Raw genomic sequence first — 17,106 nt, 5'->3', positions numbered from 1 at the left:
AGAACTACATTCCACCCCCCACACACACACTCACAATTCTAAACATATTGACAGGACAGCTTCAAAAACAGTTTTCATAATGGAAAGTTTATTTAAAAATTACCAAATGCAGTTTCATACTATAAACGGCTGGAGGGTTTAAAAGAGACATAAGCAATTACCATGGATTTTAAGATGCATCTCACTAACAAGCTGCATACCTAGTTTACTATTTAAAAATTTATAAAGCAAAAAGTAACAAAAAGGACATTGATAATAAGCTGTATTATCTCAAAGCATTCTTGTCCTTATACTAAGAATGGTTACTACCTGGGGGATGCATGGGGGACACCATAGTTGTATCCTGTAGTATGTACCAATTTCTTCAAATGCAAAACTTTGTTTGAGACATTAGGGCTCATCATGCAAGTTCTACTTGGAAAATGTTCATTTAAATTAACATCCTGTGCCAATTCCTTTAGTATTGGTCTGCTTTCCAGACTGTCACTTGGTGAGTACTGATCATGACAGGTTTTCCTGCAATTCTGTTTATTTTTCTTTGACGAGGAGGAAGAAGCTAAGGATGAGGATGAAGAGGAGAAGGAGGAAGAGATAAAGCATCCTTGAGACTTCACTGTATTTCGCTCTGGAGAGATACTGAAGTCTAGTTGACGACAAGGATTAGACCTAGACCTTGTTGGGTCCCTTTTCCCATCATCTGCTTGTAAAGCTTTTATCATCTGTACTAGCTGAAAAAGTCTTGTACAGTCTTTAATGTCATGTATACCCAGCTGTGGATAGTCAAGCATGGTGATTCTTGAAAGCTCCTGAGGATGCTTCACACCCATGTTGGTGAACCGAGTGAAATACTTCTGCAAGCCTGCTTCACAAAGACACTCATACAGGCAGGATGCCATCTTCTCCAAGTCACCAAGTGAGTGGTTACTCTAGAAAAAGACATGAATACAGAAATTGTTATATTTTGAAACATTACATTAAAATAGGGTAGCATATATCAACTGTTTCATTATTGCCTTTTCTTCCTAAAAAATATTCATATTACGAGGACAAGTACACATATTTAGTGCATACAGAAAGGGAAAAGTCACAGAGGCTAAATATTAATCTTAATGTGCATGTTATTTATCTACTTAATACTATAAGAATTTTAGCTTTGTTTAATCATTATAATGCTTTTATTTGATTCTATATTTAAACCTTGCTGATTTACCCTAACCTTGGTAATAAAGTATCTATCTATCTATCTAATTAAGAACTCTCAAGTGTTGCATTAATTCCATCTGTAGTAACCTGAGAATCCTATATAAGGCACCTGCTGCAGCTCGCAACCTTTGACCATTTTGCCTTTTTTTGGGATTTGTCTGGAACATGAATTTTGTTTGGTATTTTCGAATTTTGAATTTTTGATTGTGAACTTTCATCTTAGTAGTTATGTTTTGTTATAGTCATCGATACCAAATTTTGGTTCTTTTGTTCTGTTTTGAATATTTGATGTTAATCTCCTTCATTTAATAAAACTGAATAAAAAGAAAAGACTGTGCTGTGAATATTTTCTTGATATTTTAACCTTGCATTTGTGAAATTATTAAATAATTATATAGTAACAATAGAAATGCTAAACTGACCAAAACAATAGTTAAAAGTAGCAAGATATAAATATAATGCCTTAGGATATTCAAGTCTCAATGCCTCTAACCTTCATACTACATGCTTGTTTTTCTGTTTCCTTCAATACAGCTAGGTGGGGTCTGCACACTGATTCAACCCTAAGAACCCTGTTCTTCCTAAACCCCTGTGATTTTCATGGTCACATCTGACAGAACACAGTAAAAATCTATTTTCTTATTTTTTATATCTATTCAGGCCTGCAGGTGCAAAATTCTGTCTATAAATTGTATGTACCTGAGATGGAATCAGAGATCAATATGGCTGGTAGAAAATAACAAAGCCCAGTGTTTGAGATTTTTGAATGCAGTGTTGAAGGCATTCATTACAACCACATTGTTGTTGGAGCAGGATATGTTGTGTGCTGTAGACATTTAGAGTAAAAAACCCTCACACCTTAAAATGCACATAGTTTTCATTACAATTGGCCCATTCTGGGCAATAAAAGGAAAAGAAAAAAAGTGCCAACAGTCAGCGCAGATTTGTTCAGCACAGATGACATAGAAAATATTTTAAAAATGATAAAATTGTGTAAAATTGTTCATATTCACTACCTTTTTTGTAAATGCCAACATTTACAACACGGATTTGGACTCTGACCATAAAGCAGTACTTTCACTGTCTCATTATCTCTCTCTCCTCTTATCTGTAAATGACAAATTTCTTACAGAAACCTTAAAAATATCTGTCCCTCTATCCTTTCTGGATCCATTTCTGATCTTTTACTGTGTGCATCTATTCCATCAACACTAGATAGTCTTGTTGACCACTATAACATAGCCCTACATTCAGCATTAGATAAAACAGCACCTTTAAAACATAAGGAGGTTTCCTTTAAGCGTTCAGCGCCTTGGTATAATTCAGAATTGCGATCTATGAAAGCAGCTGGCCGATGCCTTGAAAGAATGTCACGCAAGACTGGCCTCACTGTTCAAATCCAGGCTTTCTCTGACCACCAAACAGCTTACAGAGAAGCACTAACTGCTGCCAAGAACACCCATTATGGTAGAATAATAGAAAGTGGCCACGATAACCCAAGGGTTTGTTTTCTATAGTTAATAAACTAATCGAACCCACATCTGGCCCAACTACCTCTTCTACTGAAGTCTGTGAGGAATTCCTCCACTTTTTCCGTAACAAAATTAAAGATCTAAATAATTCAACTAACATAAATACATCATGTTTATACCTCTTCCTGTTTTCCCACTCCATCCAGCTCCTTCTCTAAGTTCTCACCAGTCACATCTGCGTTTGTTAACAACCTGCTTTGTAAGATAAGACCGACTACTTGTGTACTGGACCCCATCCCCAGGACACTACTTAAATCCTGCTTTCATGCCATAATCCCAACTGTTACAACAATAATAAACTCATCCCTTGACACAGGCTCTGTGCTGATCACTTTTAAAATCGCTTCTGTAACCCCATGTTAAAAAAGTCTGGTCTTGATGCTGACAATCTTAACAACTTTCGGCCTATTTCCCACTTACCTTTTCTGTCAAAAGCTCTTGAACGTGAGAAACTTTCTTACTTTCACCTCCGTAAAATATCCCGTGTTCACTCCTTCCTCTCCTTTTCTAATGCTGAGAAACTTGTCCATGCTTTTATCATATCTCACATCGATTATTGTAACTCGCTGCTGGCAGGTGCCCCTTCTAATCTTATATCACAGCTCCAGCTTATTCAAAACTCAGCTGCAAGAGTCCTTACACGAACCAGCAGCAGTGAGCACATAATACCCATCCTGCTCAGCCTTCACTGGCTCCCTGTGTCTTACAGAATCAAATATTAAATCCTACTAATAACCTACAAAGCCTTAAACGACCTTGTGCCAAACTACATCAGTGACCTTCTCCATCACTATGTGCCTGTCCACCCACTAAGGTCCTCTGATTCTGGCAATCTTGTTGTGCCCCACACTAATCTGCACTCCATGTGTGACAGGGCCTTCAGCTGTATAGCGCCCAGACTCTGGAATGACCTACCAAAATTAATCAGGTCAGCTGACTCCATGAGTTCTTTTAAAAAACAACTCAAAACTCATCTGTTCAGGAAGGCTTTTAGCTCTACTTGACTTTACTACCCTTCTCTCAGTTTACCTTTATGTCAAGATGCTCATGTAACCTGTATGTGTGTGTGCTAGACCATCAATTATGTTGTCTGTTAGGCTTTTTCTCTGAATTTACGGTCTTAATCTTCTTTATTTATTTATCTGGTTTGTACAATGCTATATACTGTATACCCTGCCGTTCTGTCTTAAACTCTGTGAAGTGCCTTGAGCATGGGAAAGGCGCTATATAAATAAAATGTATTATTATTATTGTTATTAATTATTATTATTATTATTATATCCAAACCCGTTAAGTGTACAGTTCTGTCTCATTGTGACACAAAAACTAAACTTCATAGTAGCTCTTTAACCATACTATCCTCTTTAATAAAATCCCTGTGTGCGTCTTCTGGTTAAGTGCGCATGCACGGGGCATGGTGCGAAGCGAGGATATTACTGTCAGAGAAAGTTACAGGCGTTTTACGGAAATACAAACCAGTATTACTGCGAGAGGAATTTAAAGGTACACAATACAGCTACGCATATTACAGCCACATACAAGCCAGTATTACTGTCAGAGAAAATTAAAGGCATATTACCGACGCACACGCCTGTATTACCGCCAGAGAAAATTAAAAGGTATATTACGGTCGTACAAGCCAGCGGACGTACAAGACAGTATTACTGTCACAGAAAATTAAAGACACACAAAACACAGTGGCAGCCCACGAAGAACGGTCAGCTCAGCAAGTAACATCAACAAAAGAAAGGCTGAAAGACAGAAAAATACAACCAACAAAAACAATGAGGTCAAAGTCCCTTGCCATTTAATATAGACTGTTCCTACTAATGTTTATGCACTACTGTTCTATCGCCCGTTATTGTAACGGGCTTAATGACTAGTAATTACTAAAACTAAAATTGAATAATATATATAAATATAAAATAGAAATGTCTTTGTAAAATAAAAACTAAATTAAAACTAAAAATACACAATGAAGGAAAACTAAAACTAAACAGAATTTCCAAGTAAGGGCAGAATATAGAAATAAAAACTAATATAAAAAGGCAAAACTATAATTACCTTCCCTCCCTCCCCGCACCAGTCATCTCTGGATACCTAAACCACAGCAACTGTAACAACTAGCGTCACAAAACATTTAATGAACAGTAATGGTCTTGTAAATAAATTAGAGTCTTTCACTAGGATAGATTTACCTGATTTGCATAAAATAATTTCTCAAATGAAACCATCCACCTGTGCCCTTGACCCAATACCAACAAATTTTTTCAAAGAAGTATCGGGTGTGCTTATTGATAATGTTCTTGACATAGTAAATTCGTCATTAGATACGGGGGTCTTCCCAGACTGTCTTAAGACTGCGGTAGTTAAACCCCTACTTAAGAAAAATAATCTCGACCCCTCTTCTCTTGAAAATTATAGACCCATCTCTAACCTGCCTTTCTTAAGTAAAATTCTAGAGAAGGCAGTCATTATGCAGTTAAATGAGCACCTCAATAAACATGCTATTCTTGATAAATTTCAGTCAGGTTTTAGAACAAATCACAGCACAGAAACTGCACTCGTTAAAGTAGTAAATGACTTGCGGGTAAATGCAGACAGAGGCCATTTATCTGTTCTCATCCTCTTAGATTTGAGTGCCGCATTTGACACTATTGATCATAATATTCTTAAGAATCGCCTTAGTCAATGGGTGGGCCTCTCTGGCAGTGTCTTAAACTGGTTTGAATCCTACCTGGCAGGGAGAAAATTCTTTGTTAGTTGTGGTAATTATAACTCAAAGACACATGATATTCTATATGGTGTTCCACAAGGCTCTATCCTGGGTCCGCTGCTCTTCTCAATCTACATGCTTCCATTAGGTCAGATTATCTCGGGACATAACGTGAGCTACCACAGCTATGCTGATGACACACAGCTGTATGTATCAATAGCACCTGATGACCCTAAATCTCTTGATTCGCTAACACAATGTCTAACCTGTATCTCAGAATGGATGAATAGTAACTTTCTCAAATTAAATAAAGAAAAAACCGAAATCTTAGTGATTGGCAATAATGGATACAGTGAGGCTATTAGAAATAAACTGGATGCATTAGGATTAAAAGTCAAATCGGAGGTAAAAAGCTTAGGGGTAACCGTTGATTGTAATCTGAATTTTAAATCGCATATTAATAAAATCACTAGGACAGCATTTTTTCACCTAAGGAACATAGCAAAAGTTAGACCTCTTATATCATCGAAAGATGCAGAGAAATTAGTTCATGCGTTTGTCTTTAGTCGACTAGATTACTGTAATGCACTCCTCTCAGGACTACCCAAAAAAGACATCAATCGTTTGCAGTTCGTGCAGAATGCAGCTGCTAGAATCCTTACCAGGAACAGAAAATCCGAACACATTTCTCCAGTTTTGATGTCACTACACTGGTTACCTGTGTCATTCAGAATTGACTTTAAAATTCTGCTTATGGTTTTTAAAGCTTTAAATAATCTCGCCCCGTCTTATATATCGGAATGTCTGACACCTTATATTCCAAATCGCAACCTCAGATCCTCAACCGAGTGTCTCCTTAGAATTCCAAGAGCAAAACTTAAAAGAAGTGGTGAGGCGGCCTTCTGCTGTTATGCACCTAAAATCTGGAATAGCCTGCCAGTAGGAATTCGCCAGGCTAATACAGTGGAGCACTTTAAAAAACTACTGAAAACACATTACTTTAACATGGCCTTCTCATAACTTCACTGTAATTTAATCCTGACACTCTGTATATCCAATTCATTATAATAACTATTCATTCAAAATCTGTACTAACCCCTACTCTCTCTTCTGTTTCCTTTTCCGGTGTCCTATTGGTGGTGGCTTGTGCCACCACCATCTACCCAAAGCACCATGATGTTCCAACAATGATGGATGGATTAAAAGCCAGAAGTCTGTATAACCATCAGCATCAAGTGACTCCGTGAGAACCCTAACTACAAAGAGGACTATTTCATTTATGTTAGGTAGAATGCCCAAAGGGGACTGGGCGGTCTCGTGGCCTGGAACCCCTACAGATTTTATTTTTTTCTCCAGCCTTCTGGAGTTTTTTTTTGTTTTTTCTGTCCACCCTGGCCATCGGACCTTACTCCTTCTTATGTTAACTAAGGTTGTCTTATTTTAATTTCTTATTTGTCTTTTATTCTTCTTTTCTTCATTATGTAAAGCACTTTGAGCTACTTTTTGTATGAAAATGTGCTATATAAATAAATGTTGTTGTTGTTGTTGTTGTTGTAATAAAATGTTATATGTCCTCCACATTCAGATAGATCAGGTGTCATGGGAGATTACCAATTGTGTTAACATATACTTTGTCAGCTTGGAAAAGGCTTGTGATTATATGCATCATGGCATCTGGTGGAAGGTAATGCAAGAGCAATGGGTGCTGGGGCCATTACTGTATGTACTAGTGGAGCAAGAGGTATGTGATGACACCAGATTTTTTTGTAGTTGATAAAACAATACTAGTCAAATTTCATTTGGTACCTCAGGGAAAAAAAATGAAATCCCATTCAAAATAAATAAATTTACATAAGCAAACAAAGCTTCAGACAATGGTATACAGCCTTCATATAGCTTAACAATAGTTTTTAATCGAAAACCAGTAATATGATAATATTGTGCATTTATTTTGTAATACTATAATATATATATATATATATATATATATATATATATATATATATATGCTAATTGTAACAGCAACTTCAAAATAATGGTATATCCCCCAAGTAGTTACCCAACTGTCATTTAGGTAAGCTACAGTAGTATTGGCATTCATAAATATAAAAATTCAATGAACATTATATTACTCAAAAAATTGTTGGAGGATCTCAATTCAATTGTGTGTGTTTAAAACAAATTAAAAAAAAAACAAACGAATCAAGTAATTCAAATTACAATCACTAACACTTGCCAAATCAGTTACTCCAATTACAGTGGAATACGTTATGTTAATGTAACTTATTCAGTTACTCAAATTTACTTTAATTGATAACTTTAACTTTTTAAACAAACTGCTCTGTTAAACCCAATAACTTAATGCTGAGTAAATTTTGATATGCTGATTGTGTATTCTCATGTAATGTTATAACTATTTAAAAAGAATTAAACCCAGAAAATGTATTTCCATACATTAATAATTATAAGATTGGGAAGTTGACTAGCCAACTTAAATAAGACTGTCGGCTAACCCATCCATCCATCCATCCTCTTCCGCTTATCCGAGGTCGGGTCGCGGGGGCAGCAGCTTGAGCAGAGATGCCCAGACTTCCCTCTCCCCGGCCACTTCTTCTAGCTCTTCCAGAGGAATCCCAAGGCGTTCCCAGGCCAGCCGGGAGACATAGTCCCTCCAGCGTGTCCTGGGTCTTCCCCGGGGCCTCCTCCCGGTTGGACGTGCCCGGAACACCTCACCAGGGAGGCGTCCAGGAGGCATCCTGATCAGATGCCCGAGCCACCTCATCCGACTCCTCTCGATGCGGAGGAGCAGCGGCTCTACTCTGAGCCCCTCCCGGATGACTGAGCTTCTCACCCTATCTTTAAGGGAGAGCCCAGACACCCTGCGGAGGAAACTCATTTCAGCCGCTTGTATTCGCGATCTCGTTCTTTCGGTCACTACCCATAGCTCATGGCCATAGGTGAGGGTAGGAACATAGATCGACCGGTAAATTGAGAGCTTTGCCTTACGGCTCAGCTCCTTTTTCACCACGACAGACCAATGCAGAGCCGCATCACTGCGGACGCCGCACCGATCCGCCTGTCGATCTCACGCTCCATTCTTCCCTCACTCGTGAACAAGACCCCAAGATACTTGAACTCCTCCACTTGAGGCAGGATCTCGCTCCCAACCTTGAGAGGGCACTCCACCCTTTTCCGGCTGAGGACCATGGTCTCGGATTTGGAGGTGCTGATTCCCATCCCAGCCGCTTCACACACAGCTGCGAATCGATCCAGAGAGAGCTGAAGATCACGGCCTGATGAAGCAAACAGGACAACATCATCTGCAAAAAGCAGTGACCCAATCCTGAGTCCACCAAACCAGACCCCCTCAACACCCTGGCTGCGCCTAGAAATTCTGTCCATAAAAGATATGAACAGAATCGGTGGAAACGGGTTCGACTTACTCCCGGCAATGCGGACCAAGCTCCGACACCGGTTGTACAGGGACCGAACAGTCCTTATCAGGGGGTCCGGTACCCCATACTCCCAGAGCACCCCCCACAGGATTCCCCGAGGGACACGGTCGAACGCCTTTTCCAAGTCCACAAAACACATGTAGACTGGTTGGGCGAAATCCCATGCACCCTCCAGGACTCTGCTAAGGGTGTAGAGCTGGTCCACTGTTCCGCGACCAGGACGAAAACCACACTGTTCCTCCTGAATCCGAGGTTCGACTATCCGACGGACCCTCCTCTCCAGAACCCCCGAATAGACTTTTCCAGGGAGGCTGAGGAGTGTGATCCCTCTGTAGTTGGCACACACCCTCCGGTCCCCACATTAAAACCCACCCATTATCACACAGAGAGCAAAAATATATTGTTGTGATCAGGGCTGTGGAGTCAGAGTCGGAGACAATTTTGGGTACCTGGAGTCGGAGTTGGCAAAAATGTACCAATTCAGACTCCTAATAAATTTAAATTGTAATGAAAAAAAAATACTGCAAGTTCAAATGTTCCATTTCACAAACAATAGTCATAATTAAGTACTTCTCTAATGTAAGAATAAAGCCCAGTGTATAGCTGCATTACTACTAGTGTGAAGTTCAGCTGAGCTATTATACAACCAGACATTCACATATTGTAATCTGGATTATGGAACATTACAAAAAGTATTTTCATTTTATTTCAGATATAATGTGTTTAACAAGTTCATTTGAGTGTAAACAAGTGAAATGATGTAGGTGTAGGTGTGTGCTATGGTCTGATGTGTGTTCGGGGGTTCTGTCTGCACTCTCCACATATGCTCCCACCCAGGGCTGAAATTTAGCATAACTTTGCACACCACCTGTTCTAGAGTATTTTGAAATTAAAAAGGAACAGATTCTATGTATTGTGACAGATAATGCTTCTAATATGTTAAGCACAATTGAGAAGATGAAGAAAGTGACAAAGAGATATTAGAGGAAGACAGTTCTGCAAGTATTTGACAAAGTGAAACCGAAGAGAATGGTGAAATTTTGGATAACATTGCTGAAGAAGCATCTAAGCTTTCTACTATTCAACTTATGCATTTTGCTGTTCATACTCTGCAACTTGCAATATGAGATGGATTGAAAGATCGTCATGCTGCTACTCTAATTGGCAAATTGAGGCAAGTAACTGTTGCAGGCGGGGCTCCGAAAACAGATGCTATTTTGAAAAGAAAAGAACAAACAATGCGCTGGGGAAGCACTTATTTGATGGTAAAGTGTTTACTTGAACTAAAAGACTTTCTTGAAGAACTGGACAATGAAAATGTTTTATTAACTGAAAGCCAGTGGGCACAAGTAAAAACTGGAAAGTCTACTTTCTTACCCCTTTACTGTCACCAAGAGGTTGCAATATGAAGATTTAACACCTGGTAAATTGTTATGGTAAATGGAAGAGCTTAATATATTGCCTGAACAAAAGTGGAGGGTTAATAGCTGATGGCATTGTATCTTCAATGAAGAAAAAAAAGAGAGTCTCTTACTGGATAATCAAATCTTGTTAGCTGCTATTTATGTTGATCCAATGAGCCGAATTTTGTTGAGCAGTGACCAGATTGCTAATGGAAAAAAGGCACTCTACGATGTAGCAGTTCACATGAAGGGAGTACTACAACCTGAAACAACACCACTAGATGAAGCTATAAGCACTGGTAACTCAGGATCATCCTCTTCAAATGATGAATTAGACTTTGATCAAGACATCATTACTATGAGCATGGAGAGAAAGCTAATAAGCTCTTAGCTCAACAAATCCACAAGCAAGAAGTTCGCAATGCAAACACAGCAATCACCAATATGAACAGAGACAAAATCATTCACCATAAAAATATAATGCACACATTTAGAGACTACTGAGTTTAAAGAAGACAACACACAATCTAATGTATTTCTGGATGCATTACAGATACCACAAATAGATACCCTTAGTGCATAGGAACTGGATAAACCTTTGGTGCTATCAGAACTATTAGAGGCTATAAAGTCACTTCAGAGTGGGAAAGCAGCAGGCCCTGAAGGCTACCCTGTCGAATTTTATAAAAAAATTCTCCACTCTGCTAGCTCCCCTCTTATTAGCAACATTTACAGAAGCTAGAGACAATCAAATTCTACCTCAAACTTTTCACCAAGCATTAATCACCGTCTTTCCTAAACAAATTAAGGACTTATTACAACGTGCATCATACAGACCAATTTCACTTCTGAATAATGATGTTAAGATACTCTCCAAAGTCCTAGCTAGAAGGATGGAGAAACTGCCGCCTTCAGTAATATCACAAGATCAAACTGGATTTATTAAAGGTCGACACTTAGCTTCCAATCTTCGACGCCCGTTTAATGTAATATATTCACCCGCAAAGTCAAACACCCCAGAGATGATATTATCGATGGATGCAGAAAAAACAGTTGATATGATTGAATGGAACTGCCTTTTCATTACATTTGAGAAATTTGGGTTTGGCCCGAGCATTTGTGCATGGATCAAACTACTGTATACCAATCCAGAAGCTTCAGTTTGTATTAACAACATTAATTCAGACTACTTTAAACTAGAACATGGTACCAGACAAAGATGCCCCTTGACACCACTACTTTTTGCAATCGCCATTGAGCCACTTGCAGTTCACTGTCGAAATGCTGAATAAAAGTGTGCTCTTCCCAGTAAATTCTCAAGCATACAATATTAGATTGGACACCTTCCCTTTTATCATTGCAGATCAGTTTAAATACCTAGGGGTAAACATCACAAGTAAACATAAAGCTCTTTATCAACAAAAGTTTGCAGTCTGTATGGAAAAAATTAAGTAAGACTTGCATAGATGACGAACCCTTCATCTCACTCTGGCTGGAAGAATTAATGTTGTTAAGATGAATATCCTTCCTAAGCTTCTCTTTTTATTTCAAAACATTCCAATATACATCAATAAATATTTTTTAAGCAATTAGATTCAACCATAACCTCATTTATTTGGAACTTAAAACATCCACGTATCCAAAGAGCAACTCTACAAAGACATAAGGTAGAAGGTGTCATGGCTCTACCTAACGTTCAGTTTTATTATTGGGCAGCAAACATACAAGCTATAAAAACCTGGACATGGACACAAATAGATGAACATATACAGGCTTGGTCCGCAATAGAAATAAAATCCTGCAGTACTTCTTTATATTCCTTGCTTTGTGCCCCTATAAATGCAAGTTATCTCCAATGTACTAACAACCCAATTGTGCTTCACTCACTCAAAATATGGAACCAATGTAGGATGCATTTTAAGATAGAGAATCTTTTATCTGTGGCACCTCTACACAAGTAAAGGTAAACATATGCAGTTTTTAAATATCTGGAAAACATTTGGGATTAAACCACTTAGAGATCTTTACATAGACAACGTCTTTGCATCCTAAGAACAATTACATTCCAAATTTAAACTTTCCAGCAACACATTTCTTTCACTATCTTCAAATCAGGTACTTTGTTAAACAGAACCTGCCCAGCTTTCCTCATCTTCCACCTTCCTCTATGCTGGAAAAAATATTGCTCAGTTTTTAGAACTCAGACAGCATTTCTGCAATATATAAAATCATTTTACATTCCCTCCGTTTCAAAGATCCAAGAGGACAGTGGGAAAAGGATCTCTCACTCAACATATCAGAAAAGGAGTGGAAGGAAGCAATGCAGAGAATTCACTCAAGCTCCATATGCACAAAGCATACAAATATTCAACTCAAAATTATATATTGAGCACATCTGTCTTGTTTAAAATTGTCCAAAATGTTTCCAGGGCAAGATCCAACCTGTGAATGCTGCAATCAAGTTCTAGCCTCACTGGGTCACATGTTTGGGGCCTGCACCAAATTAACATCATTCTGGACCAAAATCTTTAAATGTCTGTCAGACAGCCTTGCTGTCACAATACCTACTAACCCATTAACAGCTGTGTTTGGTGTACTTCCAGATGGGCTTAAAGTTGAGAAGGACAAAAAACTGTGATTGCCTTTACTACACTATTGGCATGTTGACTTATCTTGCTCAACTGGAAGAATCCTAACTCTCCTCTTTTAAGTCAGTGAGTAAGTGATGTTTTATAATATTTGAAATTGGAAAAAAATCTAATTCTCTGAGGATCTGTGAAGAACTTTTTCAAAACCTAGCAGGATCTAATTAATGACATTTTAGATTAAGCTCTTAAAAGCACTGAGGAAGCAGATTCTCTTCACATTTCTTTTTTTTCTCCATTTATCTTTATCTGCTTATTAAACAATTTACTTATTTTTACTAGCTTTAAGTTTTACTCTGTTGGCCATGCTCTCTTTCTCAGGGGTGGGGGTTGATTTATTTTCAGTCCTGTTTTTCGTAAAAATTTATCTATTTGTATGGAATGATTACAATAAAATCAATAAAACTTAAAATAAAAGAATTAGCCTTTTATTCCTACTTGGACAAAATGGAAGTTTCAAAAGCAAACCAACATCACCTATGCGTGAAAGATAAACGACCAGTAAATGTACAAATAAAGAGATTCCAGCAGGAGTTTTTTTAAAGAATTAAAAGTAGTTGAAAAGTATGATCACTCATCGAAACGGACTGTAGAAGAAGCCATCCTTGTTGATCCAAAGATTATTAGTGATGTGGCTAGAACTGTAACAGCAATGCCACCCACCCAAGTCAATGCTGAAAGCATTGCAAGACAATATTTTCAGCTCTAAAAATAAACAAGTCAGATTTAAGAGCTTCTATGAAAGAGGATCTGGCAGAAGCAATCCTGTTTCTTAGAACATTGCATTGAGTTAATTTTTGATTGCATTTAACAGCTATTCTACTCTACAACAGTATTCCAAGTTTAATATATAAACTGTTTTATGTTCATGTTGTTAAGCTTTGTTTTTGTTTTAAAACTACCGAAGATTGTGGTTTATATTTTTTGAACTGGTAAAGTTCCTATTCCTGATTTTTATGCATGCTACTACTTTATAGCCACTTGATAAAAAATAAATATAACCTTATTGTTTTCATTTTTTGTTTAACTAGCTAATACGGTAGACAGTCGTCTTCCTAGTCAGTAGTTATGTGGTTAAATAATGTGTATGTTGCCTTCCTTCAATCAACATGGAAAATACATTAGTATATTAAATTCTCAGTACTCAAAGCACTATCAACACAGGGAGGAACCGGGAAGCGAACCCACAATCTTCCACAGTCTCCTTACTGCAAAGCAGCAGCACTACCACTGCGCCACCTGTGAGGACAACACTTTGCCAATTTAAACATGGATGAACCTTCCATAATATGTATTTAAAATATTTTACATTTGTAAAGTGTGCGTATGAGAGTGAGAAAGAGAGAGAGAAAGCAGCAATCAGTTTCAATGTCTTTAGTCAATGATGAAAATGTTACAGTGCATCCGGAAAGTATTCAAAGCGCATCACTTTTTCCACATTTTGTTATGTTACAGCATTATTCCAAAATGGATTAAATTCATTTTTTTTCCTCAGAATTCTACACAACACACCCCATAATGACAACATGAAAAAAGTTTACTTGAGGTTTTTGCAAATTTATTAAAAATAAAAAAAATGAGAAAGCACAAGTATTCACAGCCTTTGCCGTGAAGCTCGAAATTGAGCTCAGGTGCATCCTGTTTCCCCTGATCATCCTTGAGATGTTTCTGCAGCTTAATTGGAGTCCACCTGTGGTAAATTCAGTTGATTGGACATGATTTGGAAAGGCACACACCGGTCTGTATAAGGTCCCACAGTTGTCAGTTCATGTCAGAGCACAAACCAAGCATGAAGTCAAAGGAATTGTCTGTAGACCTCCGAGACAAGATTGTCTCGAGGCACATATCTGGGGAAGGTTACAGAAAAATTTCTGCTGCTTTGAAGGTCCCAATGAGCACAGTGGCCTCCATCATCCGCAAGTGGAAGAAGTTCAAAACCACCAGGACTCTTCCTAGAGCTGGCCGGCCATCTAAACTGAGCAATCGGGGGAGAAAGGCCATAGTCAGGGAGGTGACCAAGAACCTGATGATCACTCTGTCTGAGTTCCAGAGGTCCTCTGTGGAGAGAGGGGAACCTTCCAGAAGGACAACCATCTCTGCAACAATCCACCAATCAGGCCTGTATGGTAGAGTGGCCAGACGGAAGCCATTCCTTAGTAAAAGGCACATGGCAGCCCGCCTGGAGTTTGCCAAAAGGCACCTGGAGGACTCTCAGACCATGAGAAAGAAAATTCTCTGGTCTGATGAGACAAAGATTGAACACTTTGGTGTGAATGCCAGGCGTCACGTTTGGAGGAAACCTGGCACCATCTCTATAGTGAAGCATGGTGGTGGCAGCATCATGCTGTGGGGATGTTTTTCAGCGGCCGGAACTAGGAGACTAGTCAGGATATAGGGAAAGATGACTGCAGCAATGTACAGAGACATCCTGGATGAAAACCTGCTCCAGAGCGCTCTTGACCTCAGACTGGGGCAATGGTTCATCTTTCAGCAGGACAACGACCCTAAGCACACAGCCAAGATTTCAAAGAAGTGGCTTCAGGACAACTCTGTGAATGTCCTTGAGTGGCCCAGCCAGAGCCCAGACTTGAATCCGATTGAACATCTCTGGAGAGATCTTAAAATGGCTGTGCACCGACGCTTCCCATCCAACCTGATGGAGCTTGAGAGGTGCTGCAAAGAGGAATGGGCGAAACTGGCCAAGGACAGGTGTGCCAAGCATGTGGCATCATATTCAACAAGACTTGAGGCTGTAATTGCTGCCAAAGGTGCATCGACAAAGTATTGAGCAAAGGCTGTGAATACTTATGTACATGCGATTTCTCAGTTTTTTTATTTTTAATAAATTTCCAAAAATCTCAAGTAAACTTTTTTCACGTTGTCACTATGGGGTGATGTGTGCAGAATTCTGAGGAAAAAAAATGAATTTAATCCATTTTGGAATAAGGCTGTAACTTAACAAAAGGTGGAAAAAGTGATGCGCTGTGAATACTTTCTGGATGCACTGTACCTGTTAAAGCCTTGTCACATTACACGACTTATCAAGCGATTTTCAGTCACAATCACAAACCTAAGAACCAATATGCGCTCAGCTGGAAGTACACTGCATATAATGCAACTATGAGACATAAGGAATGTGGGTGTTTTGGAACTTGCGAACAAAAGAGAGGCTCGTCTTGCAGCTTTCTTCTGCTTTATATATCACAACTGAATGAGATTGTGGCTGAATCTGTTATACCAGGAAAGAATTCATACAGCACCAGTTCTGTCAGGCAGATAGTCTTTTCTATTTCTATTGGATATTAGAAAAAGGGGCAAGTGCATTTTTGTCATTGCTTGTTCCAAAGTGTGCAGAAACATTAAATGTGCTGTAATAATAGAATACTTAAGTGAACCAACACTCTGCAACAGACAAAGGTAAATACACATAAAAATGCCTATTAAAAGAAAAAAGTATGAAATTACTAAAGATTAAACAATGCATTAAATGGCTTTGTTGATGAGATACACCACATTTGGTGGTATACACTGATGAAAAGTGCAAATTGACTAGAAGTACAAACAACTTCTTCAAAAATTTCTCACTATGATGCAGCCAGTCAATATAACACAAGCACACAAGTTATGGATGATCAAGTTCTGTTGAACTCTTTTTTTTAGAAATGACCAAAGAGGTTTGAAAAGGAGGTCTGAACTTATTTTTATGACCTAGGAGGTATAGCTGACCAGGGATCTAGAGTCATAGTGGACTTATCAGTGTCTACATCAAAACAGTGTACAGGAGTGATCAAGAAGAAGGTTAAAAGGATATTAGGTTAGATATCACAATATGTGGAGTACAAGACAAGGAAAGTTATGCTTAAGTTACATAACACACTAGTGTGGCCTCACTTGGGGTAGTATGTATAGTTATAGTCTCCATATTACAAAAAAAGTCACAGCAGCACCAGAGAAAGTCCAGAGAAGAACAACTAGACTGCTCCTGTGATTAACAGTCATGTAGTATGACATACCCAGTAACTTAGTCCTTTCTGTCTGTGACATGCCCGAACAAACTCGAACAGGTTTGTTTTTGTCATAAGTCATATAGGATGACTTGTGTGTGCAAGAGTTGATATCCGGTGAGCTCTAAGCTAGACATACAATATTTAT

General features: G+C 38.5%; 2 protein-coding genes across 2 annotated transcripts in view; both read right to left on the bottom strand.

The window, feature by feature from the left end:
• The window catches only part of LOC127528849 (uncharacterized), a 479,443-nt gene that overhangs the window by 191,008 nt on the left and 271,329 nt on the right, over positions 1-17,106 (bottom strand). The gene's annotated exons all lie outside the window — the stretch shown is intronic.
• Positions 1-17,106, bottom strand: part of LOC114644974 (kinesin-like protein KIF24) — a 109,276-nt gene that overhangs the window by 84,939 nt on the left and 7,231 nt on the right. The window contains exon 2 of the mRNA XM_028792943.2: positions 310-926. Within this exon, the coding sequence (XP_028648776.2) occupies positions 310-896 (587 nt within the window). The 5' untranslated portion in view covers positions 897-926. The remainder of the gene's footprint in view (positions 1-309; positions 927-17,106) is intronic.

This window comes from Erpetoichthys calabaricus, chromosome 7 (genome assembly GCF_900747795.2).
Source record: "Erpetoichthys calabaricus chromosome 7, fErpCal1.3, whole genome shotgun sequence".
NCBI lineage: Eukaryota > Metazoa > Chordata > Cladistia > Polypteriformes > Polypteridae > Erpetoichthys > Erpetoichthys calabaricus.
The sequence above is the reverse complement of the archived record's forward strand: the minus strand, read 5'-3'. Positions and strand labels throughout refer to the sequence as shown.